General features: G+C 50.5%; 1 protein-coding gene across 3 annotated transcripts in view; it reads right to left on the bottom strand.

The window, feature by feature from the left end:
• The window catches only part of cep43 (centrosomal protein 43), a 251093-nt gene that overhangs the window by 5366 nt on the left and 223074 nt on the right, over window positions 1–22653 (bottom strand). For all 3 annotated transcript variants that reach the window (XM_041182859.1, XM_041182857.1, XM_041182856.1), the window contains 2 exons: window positions 10797–10918; window positions 8816–8858 (listed from right to left, as the gene is read on the bottom strand). In XM_041182859.1, the coding sequence (XP_041038793.1) occupies window positions 8816–8858; window positions 10797–10918 (165 nt within the window). The remainder of the gene's footprint in view (window positions 1–8815; window positions 8859–10796; window positions 10919–22653) is intronic.

The raw sequence follows: 22653 nt of genomic DNA on the forward strand, positions 1-22653 counted from the left end.
AAAAGAAATTACTTTAAATGTGTTTTAAAGTATAATTTAAAAAATGATCTGAAACCACAGATATTTGTTAATGCTAATGAGCTAGCTTTGACAAAATCCGAAATATTAAAAAAAAATCAAAAAATGCTGGAAATACTCAGCAAATAAGGCAGCATCTGTGGAGATTAAAAAGAGTTAACATTGCAGGTCCATGACCTTTCATCAGAGCTTGAGGAAAGTTAGAAATGTAATAGGTTTTGAGCAAGTGAAAGCGGGGAGGGAACAAAAAGGAAGGTCTATGACAAGGTGGAGCAGTTTCATGGTGAAAAAGCCAAAGGGAATGGTAAAGGGAACAGTAAAGAAACAAAAGGTGCGTCTAGAAGAGGTGTGAATGGCTGGGCAGCACCTGTCTAAATGCAAAGTAAAGGGAATAATAAAAAACAGGAAGAAAAAAACAAACCAGCAAAAAAAAAAGACAAATTTGGGTCATAAGTTAAGATCTAAAAATGTTGAATTCAATGTTGAGTCCAGAGGCTGTAGAGGGCCGAGTTGAAAGACGAGGTGCTGCTTCTTGAGCTTGCACTCAGCTTCAATGGAATGCTGTAGCAGGCCAAGGACAGAAAGAAGAGAGTTGCAGCAAGGTGGAGAATTGAAATAACAGATGAAAGGAAGCTGAGGGTCAAGCTTGTAAATGGAACGGAGGTGTTCTGCAGTCACCCAGCCTGCGTTTGGTATCCCCAAAGTATAATAGACCACATCACGAGTACTGAATACATTATGCTGAATTGAAAGAAGTAAATTATTCTACTTAGAAGGTGGAATTCCATTATCCAGAATTAAGAATTTCAGCAAACAGCTGAAATTTCTCATTCCTGAAATTACCACTAAGGTTGAAGATGACCAATTATCCCTATATGTTCATGTCACCATGAAATAAAACAGTTTATGGCTTTACATCAGGTCTGACTATGCTTCACATTTGCTTCCTCTACTATCCATGAGATTCCAAAATATATGCATGAAAGACAATGGCCAGACTTTTATGGCTTCAAAATGGAGGATAATTGAGAGGGCTGGCGGACATCAAATTGTGTAGGGTGGTATTGAGGTGGGCCTCCAAAGTCATCACACCAGGGCTGCATTTTATCAGCAGCAGATGGAAACCCATGTGGGAATGGTTCCCATTTTTTCAAAACAGACCAATCAGGAAGGATTTAACACAGTTATGGGTTCAATTGACCATGATTTTACCACCGCTCCAAATTTTATGAGAATTGCACAGAGGACACGGGGCATTTGAGCCTCAGCAGGTTTTTAAGGGTGGCAACGGGGTGGCCACTGAGGTCATAGCTACAATTAGCAGCTGTGGAGTCAGGCAGTTTGGGTTCAGAGGTGCAGAGCGGAGGCTCAGCCTTTATCATGGAGTACTTGAAAGCCATTGATCTGGGGCTCAACTCCCCTAGACTCCATTGAGCTCCTGGCAGAGGATCAATTGAGAGGGGGCTAATGGGGGTAGGCAGCTACAACACTGGCATTTAGCCGACAATGTGGAAAATTGCCCAGGTAATGTCCTGTCCACAAGAAGGACGACGAATCCAACTTGGAAAATTACCACTCCATCAGCCTACTCTCCAATTATGATGAAAGGTCTGACCTACAAAAATATGAGGCTGGGAATTCTGCAACGAGTAACTCACCTCCCAATTCCCTAAAGCCTGTCCACAGTCTACAAGGCGCAAGTCAGAAGCATGATGGGATACTTTCCATTTGTCTGGATGAGTGCAGCTCCAACGACACTTAAGAAACTTGGCATCATACAGGACAAAGCAGCCTGCCTGGCACTCCATCCATCACCTTAACCATCATTCCCTCCACCTCCAACGTACTGAGGCAGCTGTGTACGCTATCTAAGAGATACACTGCAGCAACTCAATAAGGCTCCTTCGATAGCAGCTTCCAAACCTGAGGCCTCTACCATCTAGAAGGACAAGGACAGCAGACACATGGGAACACCACCACCTGCAAGTTCCTCTCCAAGCCACTCACCATCCTGACTAGGAAATATATCACCATTTCTTCACTGTCACTAGGTCAACATCCTAGAACTCCTTTCCTAACACCACTTTGGGTGTACCTAAGCCACATGGACTGCAGTGGTTCAAGAAGGTGGCTCACCGCCAACTTCACAAGAGCAATTAGGGATGAGCAATAAATGCAATAAATCACCTAGACAGTGATGCCCGTGTCCCATGAATTAATAGATAAAAAGTCACCTTAACCTAAAATGCTAACTGTTTCCACAAATGTTGCCTGACCTGCCGAACATTTCCAGCATTTCTTGCTTTTATTTCAGCCTACTCTTGATTATCAGCCAAGTGGCGGAAGGTTTTGCTGGCAATGCTATCAAATGCCATTAACACAGCGATCATCTGCTCACTGATACTCAGTTTGGGTTCAACCTGTGTCACTTGATTCCTGACCTCGTCACAGCCTTGGTCCAAACATGGGAAAATAGAGGTGAGAGTGACTGCCCTTGACATCATCAGCGTTTGACCAAGTGTGGCATCAAAGATCTCTGTCAAAATTGAAGTCAATGGGAATTAGAAGCAGAGCTCTCTGCTGGATGGAGTCATACCTAGCACAAAGGAAGATGATTGTGGTTGTTGGAGCCCAATCATTTCAGCTCCAGGACAACACTGCAGGAGTTCCTCACGGTTGCAACCTAGGCCCAACCATCTCCAGCTGCTTCATCAATGACCTTTCCTACATTATAAGGTCTGAAGTGGGGATGTTCACTGATGTTCAATATTCAGTACCATTAGCAACTCCTGATATGCTGAAGCAGTCCATGTCCATATTAAACAAAATCTGGACAAGGCTTGGGCTGATAAGTGGCAAGTTACATTTGCACCCCACAAATGTCAGGAAATGACCATCTCCAACAAAAAATGAATCCCCTTGACACTGAATGGCATTACCATCACAGAATCACCCACTATCGACATTCCTGGGGGTTACCAGTGACCAGAAACTGAACTGGACCAGTCACAGAAATTCTGTGGCTACAAGAGCAGACCAGAGGCGAGTAACTCACCTTTTTTAAAAAAATTCATTCACAGGGTGTGGACTTCGCTGGCTGGGCCAGCATTTATTGCCCAACCCTAGTTTCCCTTGAGAAGGTGGTGGTGGTGACCTGCCTTCTTGAACTGCTGCAATCCATGTGGCATAGGTACATCCACAGTGCTGTTAGGAAGGGAGTTCCAGGATTTTGACTCAATAACAGTGAAGGAACAGCGATATATTTCCAAGTCAGGATGGTGAGTGACTTGGAGGGGATCCTCCAGGTGACGTTGTTCCCATCTATCTGCTGCCCTTGTCCTTCTAGGTGGTAGTGGTCATGGGTTTGGAAGATGCTATGTAAGGAGCCTTGGTGAATTCCTGCAGTGCATCTTGTAGATGGTACACACTGCTGCCACTACTCCCCGGTGGTGGAGGGAGTGAATGTTTGTGGATGTGGTGCCATTCATACAGGCTCCTGACTCCCCAAAGTCTGTCCCACCAACTACAAGGTACAAGTCAAGACTGTGATGAAATATTCTCCACTTGCCTGGATGAGTGTGGCACTCAGGAAGCTCAAAAACATCCAGGGCAATGTGGCTTGCTTGATTGGCATCCCATCCATGCACTTAAAAATTCACTTCCTCCAACACAGACGCACAGTGCAGCAGTGCACACAATATACAAGATGCACTGCAGCAACTCACCAAGGCTCCTTTTAAAACAACCTCCAAACCAGTGATCTCTAACATCTAGAAGGACAAGGGCAGCAGATACATGGGAACACCATTACCCACAAATTCCCCTCCAAGCCACACACCATCCTGACTTGGAACCATATCGCTGTTCCTTCACTGTCGCTGAATTAAATCCTGGAACTCCCTTCCTAGTAGCATTTTGAGTGTACCTATACCATATGGACTCTGGCAGTTCAAGGTGGCTCACCATCACCTTTGCAAGGGCAATTAGGAATGAGAAATAATTGCTGCCCTTTCCAGCGACACCCACATGCATGAAAGAATGAAGAAAAAGAACTGATGTTAACTGGCTGAGACAGCCAGAGGAATCAGTGCCATCACTGGACTCCCCCAGGTGCAAGATCTCATAGACTGCACGCTTGCAGCCATTAAGGCTCCCAGTGGCTAGCCAGCAGCCCTCATTAATAAGGAAAGGGTTTCATTCCATAAATCTCCAACTGGTCTGTGACCATCATCAATGTATCCTGTAGATGTGTGCAAGGTACCCTGGAAGCAGCCACAATGTCTACATTTTAAAAATTAATTTACAGGATGTAGGCATCGCTGGCTGGCCAGCATATATTGCCCAACCTTAATTGGCTTTGAGAAAGTAGTGGTGAGCTGCCTTGAACCACTGCGGTTCCTGTGGTGTAGGTACACCCACAGTGCTGTTAGGGAGGGAGTTCCAGGATTTTGACCCAGTGACAGTGATGGAACAGCATATATTTCCAAGTCAAGACGGTGAGTAGCTAGGAGGGGAACTTCCAGGAGGTGGTGTTCCTATGTATCTGCTGCCTTGTCCTTCCGGATGGTTTTTGAAGGTGCTGCCTAAGGAGCCTTGGTGAGTTTCTGCAGTGCATCTTGTAGATAGTATACACTGCTGTCACTGTCCATCGGCAGTGGAGGGAGTAAGGGTTTGTGGGAGGGGTGCCATTCAAGCAGGCTGCTTTGTCCTGGGCGGTGTGCTGCTTCTTGAGCGTTGTTGGAGCTGCACGCCCAGGCAAGTGGGGAGTGTTCCATCACATTCCTGATTTGTGCCTTGTAGATGGTGGACAGGCTTTGGGGGTGTCAGGAGGTGAGTTACTCACCGCAGGATTCCTAGCCTCGGACTTGCTCTTGTAGCCACAGCATTTATGTGGCTAGTCCAGTTCAGTTTCTGGTCAATGGTAACCCTCAGGATGTTGATGGAGGATTCAGCGATGGTAATGCCATTGAATGGCGCTCCCAAATGTCACAGCTTTTCACCCTGCTACCCCCCAACCTGCACACCTGCAATGATGATGAATTCTTATTGACAAGGGATGCGCAGTGAAGAGGTAGCTTCTGACTCCATTGAGGAACCCTAGGACAAAGAGAGCAGGGTGATACAATGCGAACCATGTGGCGACCTGAGCCACCATCGAGATGACCAATGGTCTGCTTTCAGATTCCTGGATATCATTCTTGGTGGGGGGGTGGTGGTGGTGGTGAAGCAGGTATTCAATATGCCCCAGCAAGGGTCTCCTGGATCATAGTGCTCTGCTGTGCTTTACACAAGCTGGCTCTTCAGGACGGGGTGGAACCTAACTGCTGAGGAATTAGTGGAGCACAAGACATCCTCAGGTGAGAATGAAGATGGGGAGACTGATGACCATCCTGATTTACATGAGGGGCAGCATAAAGGGCACCAAGATACAGGCGCAGGGTAGGCACAGAAAGTGCTTACACACACAAAGTTCAGATGACCCTTACCACTCCAGCCAAATAAAGCTCCACATTCCACCTACATTCTTGCTATTCATTTCTGCTTTAAGCCCTTACCGCCTCGTCCACAGCCACCTGGTAATTCTGCAATGTGCAAAAGCTGACCATACATGCCTTATTTGCCCCCAAAAATCCCTTGCAGAAATCAATTAAGCCCTTTATTAGAAACATCATCAGACATACACAGAGAAACATTAGCTACCTATTCACCCATGAACTCCCAAATGTGTTTTCTTAATTCTTTTAAATGTGCTCCTGTGTAGAGCTCCCCCTTCGCTGCCAGCTGTGGCGGAGGCAGACTGGTGATTTTGCTGCCCCATGACCAGGGATGACCTTGGCTCCCAGAGGTCTGGTGGGCCCCAGCATGCTGGGGCCTCTGTTCTCAAAGCGACTCAAGCCGTTGGTGCCACTTGACAAAGGGGCCGTGGAGTTGCTGTCCACAACAGAATTGCCTGAGGGATGCGCCAAGACGACGACAGCTATTCTTCCTCCCTTGTAAGGGCCTCCCTGTATCTCCCTGCCAACCTGAGGAGCTGCTGGTGGAGAGTCCATGTGTCTCATCTCCCCTCTCACCTTGCTACTGCTCCCTTAAGCTCTTGGACAAAGTGAGGGCACGCAGGTTTGCGTGTACCTTCAGCATCCATTGACTGGGGTGCTGAATGTGTCTCTTCAGGAGAAGTGCCAACCTCTCAATGGAGGAGGCTACACGCACAGACAAGAGGAAGATTGTAGCACTCATGGCCTGGAATGGGCTTCCCCATTGTCTGAGCTAGAGCATGGATACCCTATGGAAATTCCACCAGATCTTCACGCATCTCATGCTGAACTTACAGCATCTGTTTAATTATTACAGACTCCAGAGGCACATCACCAATCTGGGGCTCAGCATGGGCCTGGCCACCTGTAGCTTTGGTTGTTACAGCCTCTGACAGCTGGTCAGGTGTGTGCGTGGTGTTCACACCAGGTTATGACCCTGAATCTACTCATGAACACATACCCACGAGTTATCTGCGCTGGTGGAAGGTACAGAGGAATGATGTAACATTGCACCCTGAGGTCCCCTCCTCCTCAGAGGTGGACGAGTGTCCCTCAGGGCCCAAAGCTCTCTTCCTATGCTGGATCTGCATGACAGAACAGAATGATCAGCAGTTTTCACCCCTCCAGCCACGAGCCCACATAGTCACCTGCAGTTCACATCAAGGTCTGTACATTGGAGGACACATGAACACCATCCCTTATGCCCGCCTGAGGCTTCCTCGTGCCCAATTGCAAGGCTACTCGCCCACCTGTGACTGAACTCCAGTCTTACTGTATGCGGAATGGCCACCATGCTGCCCTGCCAGCTCTAGAGTCTCCTCCACCCTGGGCATCAAGATGGTGATAATTGAGATCTTGCCACTGGCCTGGGCCCTTTTCTTGGCATTTTGCATGCTCTTCTCCTATGGAAATATGGAAGAGCAAAGTTTGCCGCTCCAAAAGAGCTTCCAGTTTTGCTGCTGCATCTGAGGCCAATAGCATGCATATGGCATTGGGCCACTGTGGAACCACTTTGTGAGGGTGGGCAGTGCCAGGCTTTCACCCCTTGACAGAGCTGCAACCATTCCTTTCCAAGGGGTTGCTGCAGACTCAACCTATTGCCAACTACTGCTGGGCTCTAACTCCCCAGCATCCACACCCTCACACTTGTGGGTGCTGCCTTCCAAATGAAACTGACATGTGGTGGTGCTTACCCAGGAGAAGGGGAAAAGCTCATTGATGTGCTTGTGGCACTGCAGCCAGGTTGTCTGGACGACCCCATGGCTGCTGGCCTCCTCCGCAAATTCCATCCAGGCTTGCTTGGTTAGGCAGGGAGCTCTCCTCCAAATGTCCTTCATGTCATTGATAGAGTCTATGCGTTTCATTTTACTGTCCACAATCAGTAAGTTTGTGTGTAACAGGTCTATGTTTTTCTTGCATTTACAGCTCTGCCTCCCCTTTCCTGCTGGTTCTCATAAAACTCTGGCCATCAATATCCAGTTCAGGTCAGAGATTTGTCATAGCCGCAGGTTATATGCTCTTGTGAGTGAGCGTCTATTCCAAGAAAGGTGAGTTGCTCTGACCATTTAAGGGAGAAACTGATAACATGGAACCCAAGGTGGTACCTATGGCAGGCCCAAATTTGTTAGACCTCAAAACACTTTCTTCAGTTTCCTGCACAAAAATGCAGAAGCTGCCAGGGTCAGACTGCCTTGTAGCACTACAAAGGATGTTGTTGCCTGCAGGAGGTCATTCTGAGGTCTCAATTACCAAGGTTAGGGCTACCTTAGTCCCAGTGGCTGAAATGCAGCAGCCAGTTCCTTCACCTCTCCTGCTACAATGAGCACCAAGCAGAAAATTGGTGCCTACAATTGTGCATTCTTTCAGTTCCAAGTGGAGACATATTAGAAGCTACAAATTCCTGGTTATGTTCCCCTGCTGTTGCTGCAAATTATTGTGCATTGTCTATCCACCTGTGGCACAAACTCGAAGGCAAATAGATAGCCAATAATTCTTAGACAGCCCATTCCAGCTGAATGCTGATTGAAGAGCTGACAAGGACAATCTGAAACATATCCTAGTAAAGGGAACATTAGCACATCCCATGTGGTTTGTAAAAGGTAACAATTATTATAGCATTACCTAAGCAGGGGGATATAGGTGAAAACTGAACATGTCTAAAAGTCTCTCAAGTGACTTCATATTGTTAATTCTAATTTGCAACCACATTTGCCCTTTTCTGAACCCTTGCAAATGTTTATCTTTTCGTAAGTACCATGGCCAGACCTGAACACAATACTTCACATGTTCTTTAACTAAATTACCACTCTCAGAACATATGCTGGGTTAAATCTATACATCACCCTGCTGTTTAATTTTTCTCTACAACTGGTGTGCTAGACCATATCAACACTTCCAACATATGTCAACAACTTTTCCAGATATTATTTATTCATTTAAAATCTCCTTAATTATTTATTATTTTTAGTGCAAATAAATGTTACCATGCTATTCTCAATAATAAAGTCTGTTTTTAATGCATGCACCAAATCTGAATTATTTTACTTTACCTTCACAGTTCAATAGCAGACTAATGGCACAAATCTAATACAGAAACTTTACTGAATTTTGGAAACAATTCAGGATTGAAGCATTGTAACAGGCAAGTCCTCAGGAAAGAAAAAATGAACTCTCACCACTGACCAAACCATTTAATCAACATCTGAACATACCAGTATAACTTATTGACAGAGTATTAGTTAGGATGATAAAATTTGCTTTACCTGATAAAATCATCATCATAATACTCTTCTTCATCTCCTGTTCCTGAGATAAAGGGCAGAAGTTAGAATTTGTGCAAGAAGTCATCATTTTAAAATACTGCTTCCACTGACTGTTCACATTTCCATATTGGATCACTCATATCTCTGTTACTGGCCTAATCCCTGTCGAGAAATCTTTTCATTCACTGTTTTAAGATTCTTTGGTTTTAACATGGCCTATGAACAGCACAGCAAACAAAATGTTAACTCATGGTAATTTCAGTAATGATTACTTTTATCAACTGCTAAAATGAGAAATAACGAAAGAGCAATTTTACACAATTTAATTCTGCAGTGACCAATGCACTTTAGCCATTGGTTCAGTAGGCGACAGCGTACTATTTTCACCATTTGTATGATACCTAAAACATTACTAAATCATGAATATGCAAACTAGGACAAGAATTTTTAGAGTGATTTTATGCTTCAGATTGAGTGCTTGAGTAGGTTGAGAGAGGAGAAATAGAAAGAAAGACACACATGCACACCCAGGATAGTGGAGTGACAAAACTCAGCTAGAAAGGAGAAGAAAGCAGGAGACAGTTAGCGATGACAGCATTAAGGAAAAGAAATAAAAATGAGGCAAAGCCATCAAGGGGATGAGGAAGTGCATAAGGAAATGGCCCTTATAATTCTCTCTCAACCAATGATGGATCGATTGGATATTCAGATGCCAAATAAACGAGGGGAAATTTCCTTTTAACACAACATTGAAAGGCAGCTATTTCAATTTCAAATGAAAAAAACAACTAATTTCAGAGATGACAAACAAAACACAGCTTCCAAACTGGTATCAAAATATATCAGCAGGAAATCATCCATCATGGAGTTCACCAACCCCTTCACCTTGTCCTTTTCCCTATTTCCAGCTCCACCAGCACCTAAGAAAAGCCTGTAAACCTACATGACTTACTCATACTGTGTATAGAAAATTAAAATCTGGGCTTTCATCAATTTTATACACCATGGATAGGATTTTCTGACGGCAGTGCTTCCCGCCCCACCACCCAAGGAGCCAGCGGGGAATGCATCCCTGCCATTTCCAGCTGCCCCTCAGCCATTTAACATTCGGTGGGGCGTTAATTTGCTAAGGTTAAGACTTCTGTCCCCATCTGGGGAGGAAGTCCTGCCTCAGAGAGCTGCTGGCCAGTCTGATGTGCGGCAGCTCTGTAGTACCAGCAGCGCCAGGTTCGAGCAGTGGCCAGTGTTGGGACTACAGCCAGTCCAAGAAGAGGAGGAGCTCACGGAGGTCAGACCGAAAGCAAGTCCAGATTTTGGGCAGGGCTTGGTTGGGAGACCCCAGCAGGGGGTGGGGGGACCAGCTTTGAGCGGCCAGAGGCTGGGGCTCGGGGAGGGCCAAGGGGAGGGTGGGGGTGGTATGACCTCGGGGGGCTCGGGCTAGGGTGGGGGGGGGGGGGGGGGGGGGGGGGGGGGGCGGTGGGGGGTGGTTGGGGTGCCTCCAATGGACACTGAGAACCCCCAAAGGAGGGAACCCCTCCACCTGAAACCAGCCCGTGCAGCTAAAGCTGACAGGCTAACTGCTTGGTGTGAGCATCCTGCTGCTGTGAGAAAAATTGTGGGAGCGGGTATGCGGTGGGCAGGCCACACCGCAATTTACAAACCTCCTCTGTCTTCAAACCCGCTGGGAAAACCATAAAATTCCACCCATGATTTTAAAGAACAATCTTTTGGGATGTTACTTAGTTGAAAGTGTTTTTTTTCGTGAGGGGATAGAAGGGCATAGAGGGACTGCGTGGTTCAGTGGATTAGAACCTGCATCTCCAGAACCTGGGCCTGAATATAGCCCATTGATAAAATGGCATTATAAAGGATGTTACACAAAATGATCCAGAAACTGCTCATCTACTTACAAGATGCCAGACTTAAATATTTTAATATTCTTAACTGCACAATTTTAAAAAGTTAAATAATTTCCTGCTACCTTTTATATCAGCTTCTTTTAAGAGAGGTGCTCTTACAAGGGACCCCAAGTTCGCAGTCAGAGGAGGAGCATCTGAAAGGGATGTAAGGCCACCTGTTGATTTGCTGTTCAAATCTGTGTGCCTAGTCACCAAAAAAGATCAAAAACATTTTTAAACAATGGTGTGGATCATTTATTTAGAAGCTTATTACTTATATAAAAAAAACAGTATGGGAGTTAGCCAGAATTTCTGGTGAATGGAGAAATTTCAACAAGTTATCACAGACTCCATTCCAGTCTCTGCCAGGGCTGTTATTCAACCAGTGAATGATACTCCATCATATATTCACTTAGTGCCTCTCTCAATTGTCTTGGCTGAGCTGAGGAACTCTGGTGTGGAAAAACCTCAGAGCCTTCACACTCCATGGCACAGCACATCGTAGTGCAAATGTAATGGACCTTGGAATACTGAATTGAATTACAACTTTGGAAGTGTATGAGAACTGCAGAATTTCATAATAAAATTCCACTCAAACCTACAAAACTCAAGAATCTTTAAGCTAAACCAAACTGGTTAACCAAAGCAAGTAGCTGTTAAACCAAGATAACAAATATTGAAACCTACGGCCTCCGCAACTGTCCATCGTGGCAACAACAAACTGAAATGAAAACTAACAGCAATTCTAAGTGCACTTAGAAGTCATTTTAGTTCTAAATGAACTTGGCACTCCAAGGTTAATGGTTAAAGGGAGTTGTAATAGAAGGTAACTATTGATCGTCATATAAAAATGATTGCTTGAGAATGATAATATAGAGCAGTTTCTTTCAGGGCTTTAAATATCATGAACTACAATAAAGTTCAAGAGATTTCTAAATCAACTAAACCTCAAGAGGACTTACAGTCTTGAAATCACTCCAGGATGCAAACTTTTAATGAATTACATAATCTCCCGTGGCATTACTCAAGAGCAAAATTGATGAATTTATAACATACTGTGGAAGTAGAAATCAAGAAAAAAAATTTTTTTTTTCACCCCTTCTTTGGATTCACCTAGTTCTGTTGAAGGGTCATGAGGACTCGAAACATCAACTCTTTTCTTCTCCGCTGATGCTGCCAGACCTGCTGAGATTTTCCAGGTAATTCTGTTTTTGTTTTGGATTTCCAGCATCCGCAGTTTTTTGTTTTTATCCAGTTATGAATGATGGTGGACAATGCGAGGCAGCGGCTCCAAAAACATTCCCATGCTCAATGATGGAGCAGACCAGCATGTCAAAGCGGAAGACAAGGCTGACGCACTTGCAACCATCTTCAGCCAGAAGTGCAAAGTGGCTGATCTTTTGTTGTTCTCCTACCGAGGTCCCCACCATTATAGATGCCACTCTTCAGTCAATTTGATTCACTTCACGTGAAATCAAGAAATGACCAAAGGTATTGGATATAGCAAAAGCTATGGACCTCAACAACATCCCATACTGATAGTCTAGAACTAGTCGCACCCTTAGTCAAGTTTTTCCCAGTAGTACAAATTAGGTATCTAACCGATAATGTGGAAATTGCCTAGCTATGGTCTATCTACAAAAAGCAGGACAAATTCAATCAGGCCAATTACTGCCCCATCAGACTGCTCTCAATCACCAGCAAAGATGGTGGATGAGTGCAGCTCCCACAAGACTCAAGAAGCTTGACACCGTCCAGGGCAAAGCAGCCCGCTTGATTGGCACCAAATCCACAAACATTCACTCCCTCCACCACCAATGCATAGAGGCATCAATGTGTACCATCTACAAGATGCAATGCAGGAATTCACTAAAGTTCCTTCAACAGCACCTTCCAAAACCACGACCACTACCACCTAGAAGGACAGAGGCAGCAGATACATGGAAACACTACCACCTGGAAGTTCCCCTCCAAGTCACTCGCCATCCTGACTTGGAAATATATCCCTGTTCCTTCACTGTCGCTGGGTCAAAATGTTGTAACTCCATCCCTAACAGCACTGTGGTGTACCTAAACCGCATGGGCTGCAGAGATTCAAGGTGGCAGCTCACCACCACCTTCTCAAGGGCAACTAGGGATGGGCAATAAATGCTGGCCCAGTCAGCAAAGCCCAGATCTTGTGAATTAATAAAAAAAAGTGATGGCAGATATCAACATTGCTATCAAGTGGCACTTACTCAGCAACAACCTGCTCACTGATGTTCAATTTGGGCTCTGCCAAGGCTACTCAACCCCAGACATATTACAACCTTAGTCAAAACAGCTGAATTTCAGAAGTTAGGTGAGAGTGATTGCCCCTGACATCAAGGCAGCATTTGATAGCAAATGGCATCAAGGAGCCCTGGCAAAATTGAAGTCAATGCAAATTGGGGGTAAACTCTTCATTGTTTGGAGGCATGCTTAGTACAAAGGAAGATGGCTTTCGTTGTTGGAGGTCAATCATCTCAGTCCTAGGACATCACTGTAGCAGCTCCTCAAGTAGTGTCCTACGCCCAACCATCTTCAGTTGCTTCATCAATGACCTTCCCTCCACCATAAGGTTAGAGGCAGAGATGTTGTGCAGATGTTCACTGATTCACTGCACAGTATTCAATACTATTTGCATGTCCTCAAATACAGTAAGTCTCCTTTTCAAGTTGCCTCATTCAGCATTGCTCCACATCAGCGTTACGGTCACAATGGGTTGGTACGGACACTTAAAGTCGGGAGTTCCGCTTTAGTGTCATTTTGCATGACCCAATTGGCACCATTTTGGATCGGCATCTCATCCTCCTCAACTTTCTCCCGCTCGCAGCTTTCCTACCGACGCTTGCATGCACCATTCTCATTTCTGACTCCCTCCCCGACGTTCCCGCTTCCCTCATCCTCCAGCTTGTTGTCCCTCTTGCTTGCTTCCTTCCTCTTGCTGACCATTTCCCGAGCAATTGTTTACAATGAGGGTTCAGGGGATGGAAATGGCGAGTAGAAAGGTCAGCAAAAGGGTGGGAGAGAGAGGGTGAGCGGGATGGAGTGAGCAGGACAGAGGAGGGAGCCACGAGAGATGGGAGACACAGAGAAAGAAAGAGAGAGGCAGAGGGAGCGAGAGAGAGAGGCAGAGGGAGCGAGAGAGAGAGGCAGAGGGCGTGAGAGAGAGAGGCAGAGGGCGCGAGAGAGAGAGGCAGAGGGCGCGAGAGAGAGAGGCAGAGGGCGCGAGAGAGAGAGGCAGAGGGCGCGGGCGAGCGGCAGAGGGCGCGGGCGAGCGGCAGAGGGCGCGGGCGAGCGGCAGGGCGCGGGCGAGCGGCAGGGCGCGGGCGAGCGGCAGGGCGCGGGCGAGCGGCAGGGCGCGGGCGAGCGGCAGGGCGCGGGCGAGCGGCAGGGCGCGGGCGAGAGGAAGGGCGCGGGCGAGAGGCAGGGCGCGGGCGAGAGGCAGGGCGCGGGCGAGAGGCAGGGCGCGGGCGAGAGGCAGGGCGCGGGCGAGAGGCAGCGAGAGCACGAGAGAGAGCACGAGAGAGAGCGAGAGCACGAGAGCACGAGAGAGAACGAGAGCACGAGAGAGAACGAGAGCACGAGAGAGAACGAGAGCACGAGAGAGAACGAGAGCACGAGGGACAGACAGTGAAAGCGAGGGAGAGTCAGAGTGAGGGAGAGAGTCAGAGCGAGGGAGAGAGTCAGAGCGAGGGAGAGAGTCAGAGCGAGGGAGAGAGTCAGAGCGAGGGAGAGAGTCAGAGCGAGGGAGAGAGTCAGAGCGAGGGAGAGAGTCAGAGCGAGGGAGAGAGTCAGAGCGAGGGAGAGAGTCAGAGCGAGGGAGAGAGTCAGAGCGAGGGAGAGAGTCAGAGCGAGGGAGAGAGTCAGAGCGAGGGAGAGAGTCAGAGCGAGGGAGAGAGTCAGAGCGAGGGAGAGAGTCAGAGCGTGGGAGAGAGACAGAGCTAGGGAGAGAGACAGAGCTAGGGAGAGAGACAGAGCAAGAGCGAGCCAGAGCGAGAATGAGAGCGAGCCAGAGCGAGAATGAGAGCGAGCCAGAGCGAGAACGAGAGCGAGCCAGAGCGAGAACGAGAGCGAGCCAGAGTGAGAGCGTGCCAGAGCGAGCGAGAGCGAGCCAAAGCGAGCGAGAGCGAGCCAAAGCGAGCGAGAGAAGACAGAGCAAGCGAGAGAAGACAGAGCAAGCGAGAGAAGACAGAGCAAGCGAGAGAAGACAGAGCAAGCGAGAGAAGACAGAGCGAGCGAGAGAAGACAGAGCGAGCGAGAGAAGACAGAGTGAGCGAGAGAAGACAGAGTGAGCGAGAGCGAGCCAGAGCGAGCGAGAGCGAGACAGAGCGAGAGCGAGCCAGAGCGAGAGCGAGCCAGAGCCAGAGCGAGAGCGAGCCAGAGCCAGAGCGAGCCAGAGCCAGAGCGAGCCAGAGCGAGCGAGAGCGAGCCAGAGCGAGCGAGAGCGAGCCAGCGAGCGAGAGCGAGCCAGCGAGCGAGAGCGAGCCAGCGAGCGAGAGCGAGCCAGCGAGCGAGAGCGAGCCAGCGAGCGAGAGCGAGACAGCGAGCGAGAGCGAGACAGAGCGAGCGAGAGAAGACAGAGCGAGCGAGAGAAGACAGAGCGAGCGAGAGCGAGACAGAGCGAGCGAGAGCGAGACAGAGCGAGCGAGAGCGAGACAGAGCGAGCGAGAGCGAGACAGAGCGAGCGAGAGAAGACAGAGCGAGCGAGAGAAGACAGAGCGAGCGAGAGAAGACAGAGCGAGCGAGAGAAGACAGAGCGAGCGAGAGAAGACAGAGCGAGCGAGAGCGAGAGCGAGCCAGAGCGAGAGCGAGCCAGAGTGAGAGAGCGAGCGAGAGGAGACAGCGAGCGAGAGCGAGACAGAGCGAGCGAGAGCGAGACAGAGCGAGCGAGAGCGAGACAGAGCGAGCGAGAGCGAGACAGAGCGAGCGAGAGCGAGACAGAGCGAGCGAGAGCGAGACAGAGCGAGCGAGAGCGAGACAGAGCGAGCGAGAGCGAGACAGAGCGAGCGAGAGAAGACAGAGCGAGCGAGAGAAGACAGAGCGAGCGAGAGAAGACAGAGCGAGCGAGAGAAGACAGAGCGAGCGAGAGAAGACAGAGCGAGCGAGAGAAGACAGAGCGAGCGAGAGCGAGAGCGAGCCAGAGTGAGAGCGAGCCAGAGCGAGAGAGCGAGCGAGAGGAGACAGCGAGCGAGAGCGAGACAGAGCGAGCGAGAAGACAGAGCGAGCGAGAGCGAGACAGAGCGAGCGAGAGCGAGACAGAGCGAGCGAGAGCGAGACAGAGCGAGCGAGAGCAAGACAGCGAGCGAGAGCGAGCCAGAGAGAGCGAGAGCGAGCCAGAGCGAGCGAGAGCGAGCCAGAGCGAGAGAGAGTGAGACAGAGCGAGTGAGAGGAGACAGTGAGCGAGAGCGAGACAGAGCGAGCGAGAGAAGACAGAGCGAGAGCGAGAGAAAACAGAGCGAGAGCGAGACAGAGCGAGCGAGAGAAGACAGAGCGAGCGAGAGAAGACAGAGCGAGCGAGAGAAGACAGAGCGAGCGAGAGAAGACAGAGCGAGCGAGAAGACAGCGAGCGAGAAGACAGCGAGCGAGAGCGAGACAGAGCGAACGAGAGAAGACAGAGCGAGCGAGAGAAGACAGAGCGAGCGAGAGAAGACAGAGCGAGCGAGAGAAGACAGAGCGAGCGAGAGAAGACAGAGCGAGTGAGAGCGAGACAGAGCGAGCGAGAGAAGACAGAGCGAGCGAGAGAAGACAGAGTGAGCGAGAGCGAGCGAGCAAGAGTGAGCGAGAGCGGGACAGAGCGAGCGACAGCGAGACAGAGCGAGAGCGAGCGAGACAGAGCGAGAGCGAGCCAGAGCGAGAGCGAGCCAGAGCGAGAGAGAGCGAGCGAGAGCGAGCGAGAGAAGACAGCGAGCGAGAGCGAGCGAGAGAAGACAGCGAGCGAGAGCGAGACAGAGCGAGCGAGAGAAGACAGAGCGAGCGAGAGAAGACAGAGCGAGCGAGAGAAGACAGAGCGAGCGAGAGAAGACAGAGCGAGCGAGAGCGAGACAGAGCGAGCGAGAGAAGACAGCGAGCGAGAGCGAGACAGAGCAAGCGAGAGAAGACAGAGCGAGCGAGAGAAGACAGAGCGAGTGAGAGAAGACAGAGCGAGCGAGAGAAGACAGAGCGAGCGAGAGCGAGACAGAGCGAGCGAGAAGACAGAGCGAGCGAGAGAAGACAGCGAGCAAGAGCGAGACAGAGCGAGCGAGAGCGAGACAGAGCGAGCGAGAGCGAGACGGAGCGAGCGAGAGCGAGACGGAGCGAGCGAGACCGAGACGGAGCGAGCGAGACCGAGACGGAGCGAGCGAGACCGAGACGGAGCGAGCTAGAGCGAGACGGAGCGAGCGAGAGCGAGACGGAGCGAGCGAGAGCGAGACGGAGCGAGCGAGAGCGAGAGAGAGCGAGACAGAGAGCGAGAGCGAGCCAGAGCGAGAGCGAGCCAGAGCGAGAGCGAGAGCGAGCCAGAGCCAGAGCGAGCCAGAGCCAGAGCGAGCCAGAGCGAGACAGAGCCAGAGCGAGACAGAGCCAGAGCGAGACAAAGCGAGAGCGAGACAGAGCGAGAGCGAGACAGAGCGAGAGCGAGACAGAGCGAGAGCGAGACAGAGCGAGACAGAGAGCGAGACAGAGAGCGAGAGCGAGCCAGAGCCAGAGCGAGAGCGAGAGCGAGCCAGAGCGAGAGCGAGAGCGAGAGCGAGCCAGAGCCAGAGCGAGAGCGAGCCAAAGCGAGAGCGAGAGCGAGCCAGAGCGAGAGCGAGAGCGAGCCAGAGCGAGCCAGAGCGAGCGAGAGCGAGCCAGAGCGAGCGAGAGCGAGACAGAGCGAGCGAGAGCGAGACAGAGCAAACGAGAGCGAGACAGAGCGAGCGAGAGCGAGAAGACAGCGAGCGAGAGCGAGAAGACAGCGAGCGAGAGCGAGAAGACAGCGAGCGAGAGAAGACAGAGCGAGCGAGAGCGAGACAGAGCGAGCGAGAGCGAGACAGAGCGAGCGAGAGCGAGACAGAGCGAGCGAGAGCGAGACAGAGCGAGCGAGAGAAGACAGAGCGAGAGCGAGACAGAGCGAGCGAGAGAAGACAGAGCGAGAGCGAGACAGAGCGAGCGAGAGCGAGACAGAGCGAGCGAGAGAAAACAGAGCGAGAGCGAGACAGAGTGAGAGCGAGACAGAGCGAGAGCGAGACAGAGCGAGAGCGAGACAGAGCGAGAGCGAGACAGAGCGAGAGCGAGACAGAGCGAGAGCGAGAGTGAGACAGAGCGAGAGCGAGAGTGAGACAGAGCGAGAGCAAGAGTGAGACAGAGCGAGAGCGAGAGAGCGAGACAGAGCGAGAGAGAGAGCGAGACAGAGCGAGAGAGAGCGAGAGCGAGACAGAGCGAGAGCGAGACAGAGCGAGAGCGAGACAGAGCGAGAGCGAGACAGAGCGAGAGCGAGACAGAGCGAGAGCGAGACAGAGCGAGAGCGAGACAGAGCGAGACAGAGCCAGAGTGAGACAGAGCCAGAGCGAGACAGAGCCAGAGCGAGAGAGCAAGACAGAGCCAGAGCGAGAGAGCGAGACAGAGCCAGAGCGAGAGAGCGAGACAGAGCCAGAGCGAGAGAGCGAGACAGAGCCAGAGCGAGAGAGCGAGACAGAGCCAGAGCGAGAGAGACGACAGAGCGAGACGTGACGAGAGGGTACAGGAGACGTGTGGGGAGAGGGTACAGGAGAGAGAATGAGAGGCGACAGGAGAGAGAATGAGAGAATGAGAGGCGACAGGAGAGAGAGAGAGAGAATGAGAGGCGACAGGAGAGAGAGAGAATGAGAGGTGACAGGAGAGAGAGAGAATGAGAGGCGACAGGAGAGAGAGAGAGAATGAGAGGTGACAGGAGAGAGAGGGAGAGAGAATGAGAGGCGACAGGAGAGAGAGAGAGAAGGAGAGGCGACAGGAGAGAGAGAGAATGAGAGGCAACAGGAGAGAGAGAGAATGAGAGGCGACAGGAGAGAGACACACACGAGAGGGGGAGCGAGTGAGAGATGGGGACGACAGGAGAGAGAGAGAGAGAATGAGAGGCGACAGGAGAAAGAGAGAGAGAGAATGAGAGGCAACAGGAGAGAGAGAGAATGAGAGGCGACAGGAGAGAGAGAGAGAATGAGAGGCGACAGGAGAGAGAGAGAATGAGAGGCGACAGGAGAGAGAGAGAGAATGAGAGGCGACAGGAGAGAGAGAGAGAGAGAATGAGAGGCGACAGGAGAGAGAGAGAGAGAATGAGAGGCGACAGGAGAGAGAGAGAGAGAATGAGAGGCGACAGGAGAGAGAGAGAGAGAATGAGAGGCGACAGGAGAGAGAGAGAATGAGAGGCGACAGGAGAGAGACACACACGAGAGGGGGAGAGAGTGAGAGATGGGGAGAGAGAGAGAGAGAGAGAGACAGAGACAGAGAGAGAGAGAGACAGACAGAGGAAGAGAGAGAGAGAGAGAGACAGAGGAAGCGAGAGAGAAAGAGAGACAGACAGAGGAAGAGAGAGAGAGAGAGACAGACAGACAGACAGAGGAAGAGAGAGAGAGACAGACAGTGGAAGAGAGAGAGAGAGAGAGAGGGAGAGAGAGAGAGAGAGGGAGACAGAGGGAGAGAGAGACAGACAGAGGAAGAGAGAGACAGACAGAGGAAGAGAGAGAGACAGAGGAAGAGAGAGAGAGAGAAAGAGAGAGAGAGACAGAGGAAGAGAGAGAGAGAGACAGACAGACAGAGGGAGAGAGAGAGAGACAGACAGACAGTGGAAGAGAGTGAGACAGAGGGTGAGAGAGAGAGAGAGGGGGAGAGAGAGAGAGAGAGAGACAGAGGGAGACAGAGAGAGACAGAGGGAGAGAGAGAGAGAGACAGAGGGAGGGAGAGGGAGAGAGAGACAGAGGGAGGGAGAGGGAGAGAGAGACAGACAGAGGGAGAGGGAGAGAGAGACAGACAGAGGGAGAGGGAGAGAGAGACAGACAGAGGGAGAGGGAGAGAGAGACAGACAGAGGGAGAGGGACACAGACAGACAGAGGGAGAGAGAGACAGACAGACAGAGGGAGAGAGAGACAGACAGACAGAGGGAGAGAGAGACAGACAGACAGAGGGAGAGAGAGACAGACAGACAGAGGGAGAGAGAGCAGACAGACAGAGGGAGAGAGAGACAGACAGACAGAGGGAGAGAGAGACAGACAGACAGAGGGAGAGAGAGAGACACACACAGAGAGGGAGAGAGAGAGAGACAGACAGAGGGAGAGAGAGGGAGAGAGAGACAGAGGGAGAGAGACGAGAGGGAGAGAGAGATAGACGAGAGGGAGAGAGAGAGAATGAGAGGCGACACGAGAGAGAGAGAATGAGAGGCGACACGAGAGAGAGAGAATGAGAGGCGACAGGAGAGAGAGAGAATGAGAGGCGACAGGAGAGAGAGAGAATGAGAGGCGACAGGAGAAAGAGAGAATGAGAGGCGACAGGAGAGAGAGAGAATGAGGGGCGACAGGAGAGACACACACGAGAGGGGGGAGAGAGTGAGAGATGGGGACGACAGCAGAGAGAGAGAGGGAGAGAGAGAAGAGAAGCAGACACAGAGGCAGAGAGAGAGAGTCGGAGAGAGACGGAGACACAGTGAGAGACAGAGTGAGAGTGAGAGATACAGAGTGAGAGAGACACAGAGAGACAGAGGGAGCGAGGGAAAGAGACAGAGGGAGAGAGGGAGAGATAGAGACAGAGGGAGAGAGAGGGAGAGTGAGAGGGAGAGAGGGAGAGAGACAGAGGGAGAGAGAATGAGAGACAGAGGGAGAGACACACACAGAGGGGGAGAGAGAGATAGACGAGAGAGAGAGACAGACGAGAGAGAGAGACTGACGAGAGAGAATGAGAGGCGACAGGAGAGAGAGAGAATGAAGGCGACAGGAGAGAGAGAGAATAGAGACGACAGGAGAGATAGCGAGAGAGAATGAGAGGCGATAAGAGAGAGAGAGAATGACAGGCGACAGGAGAGAGAATGAGAGGCGACAGGAGAGAGAGAATGAGAGGCGACAGGAGAGAGAGAGAGAGAGAGAATGAGAGGCGACAGGAGAGAGAGAGAATGAGAGGCAACAGGAGAGAGAGAGAATGAGAGGCGACAGGAGAGAGAGAGAATGAGAGGGGACAAGAGAGAGAGTATGAGAGGCGACAGGAAAGAGAGAGAATGAGAGGCATCAGGAAAGAGAGAGAATGAAAGGCGACAGGAAAGAGAGAGAATGAGAGGCGACAGGAAAGGGAGAGAATGAGAGGCGACAGGAAAGAGAGAGAATCAGAGGCGACAGGAAAGAGAGAGAATCAGAGGCGACAGGAAAGAGAGAGAATCAGAGGCGACAGGAAAGAGAGAGAATAAGAGGCGACAGGTGAAAGGAGAGAGAGAATGAGAGGCGACAGGAGAGAGAGAGAATGAGAGGCGACAGGAGAGAGAGAGAGAATGAGAGGCGACAGGAGAGAGAGAGAGAGAATGAGAGGCGACAGGAGAGAGAGAGAGAGAGAATGAGAGGCGACAGGAGAGAGAGAGAATGAGAGGGGACAAGAGAGAGAGTATGAGAGGCGACAGGAAAGAGAGAGAATGAGAGGCATCAGGAGAGAGAATGAAAGGCGACAGGAAAGAGAGAGAATGAGAGGCGACAGGAAAGAGAGAGAATGAGAGGCGACAGGAAAGAGAGAGAATCAGAGGCGACAGGAAAGAGAGAGAATCAGAGGCGACAGGAAAGAGAGAGAATCAGAGGCGACAGGAAAGAGAGAGAATAAGAGGCGACAGGTGAAAGGAGAGAGAGAATGAGAGGCGACAGGAGAGAGAGAGAATGAGAGGCGACAGGAGAGAGAGAGAGAATGAGAGGCGACAGGAGAGAGAGAGAGAGAATGAGAGGCGACAGGAGAGAGAGAGAGAGAGAATGAGAGGCGACAGGAGAGAGAGAGAATGAGAGTCGACAGGAGAGAGAGAGAATGAGAGTCGACAGGAGAGAGAGAGAATAGAGACGACAGGAGAGAGAACGAGAGAGAATGAGATGCGAAAGGAGAGAGAGAGAATGAGAGGTGACAGGAGAGAGAGAGAATGAGAGGCGACAGGAGAGTGAGAGAATGAGAGGCGACAGGAGAGTGAGAGAATGAGAGGTGACAGGAGAGTGAGAGAATGAGAGGCAACAGGAGAGAGAGAGAATGAGAGGCGACAGGAGAGAGAATGAGAGGCGACAGGAGAGAGAATGAGAGGCGACAGGAGAGAGAGCGAGAGAGAATGAGATGCGAAAGGAGAGAGAGAGAATGAGAACTGACAGGAGAGAGAGAGAATGAGAGGCAACAGGAGAGTGAGAGAATGAGAGGCGACAGGAGAGAGACAGAATGAGAGGCGACAGGAGAGAGGCAGAATGAGAGGCGACAGGAGAGAGACAGAATGAGAGGCGACGGGAGAGATAATGAGAGGCGACGGGAGAGAGAGAGAATGAGAGGCAACGGGAGAGAGAGAATGAGAGGCAATGGGAGAGAGAGAGAATGAGAGGCGACGGGAGAGAGAGAATGAGAGGCGACGGGAGAGAGAGAGAATGAGAGGCAACGGGAGAGAGAGAGAGAATGAGAGGCAATGGGAGAGAGAGAGAATGAGAGTCGACGGGAGAGAGAGAGAATGAGAGGCGACGGGAGAGAGAGAGAATGAGAGGCAATGGGAGAGAGAGTGAGAATGAGAGGCAACGGGAGAGAGAGAGAATGAGAGGCGACGGGAGAGAGAGAGAATGAGAGGCGACGGGAGAGAGAGAGAATGAGAGGCTACAGGAGAGAGACACACACGAGAGGGGGGAGAGAGTGAGAGATGGGGACGACAGGAGAGAGAGAGAGAGAGAGAGACAGACACAGAGGCAAAGAGAGAGAGAGAGAGACAGACACAGAGGCAGAGAG

The sequence above is a fragment of the Carcharodon carcharias genome, chromosome 2 (assembly GCF_017639515.1).
Source record: "Carcharodon carcharias isolate sCarCar2 chromosome 2, sCarCar2.pri, whole genome shotgun sequence".
In the NCBI taxonomy this organism is placed as follows: domain Eukaryota; kingdom Metazoa; phylum Chordata; class Chondrichthyes; order Lamniformes; family Lamnidae; genus Carcharodon; species Carcharodon carcharias.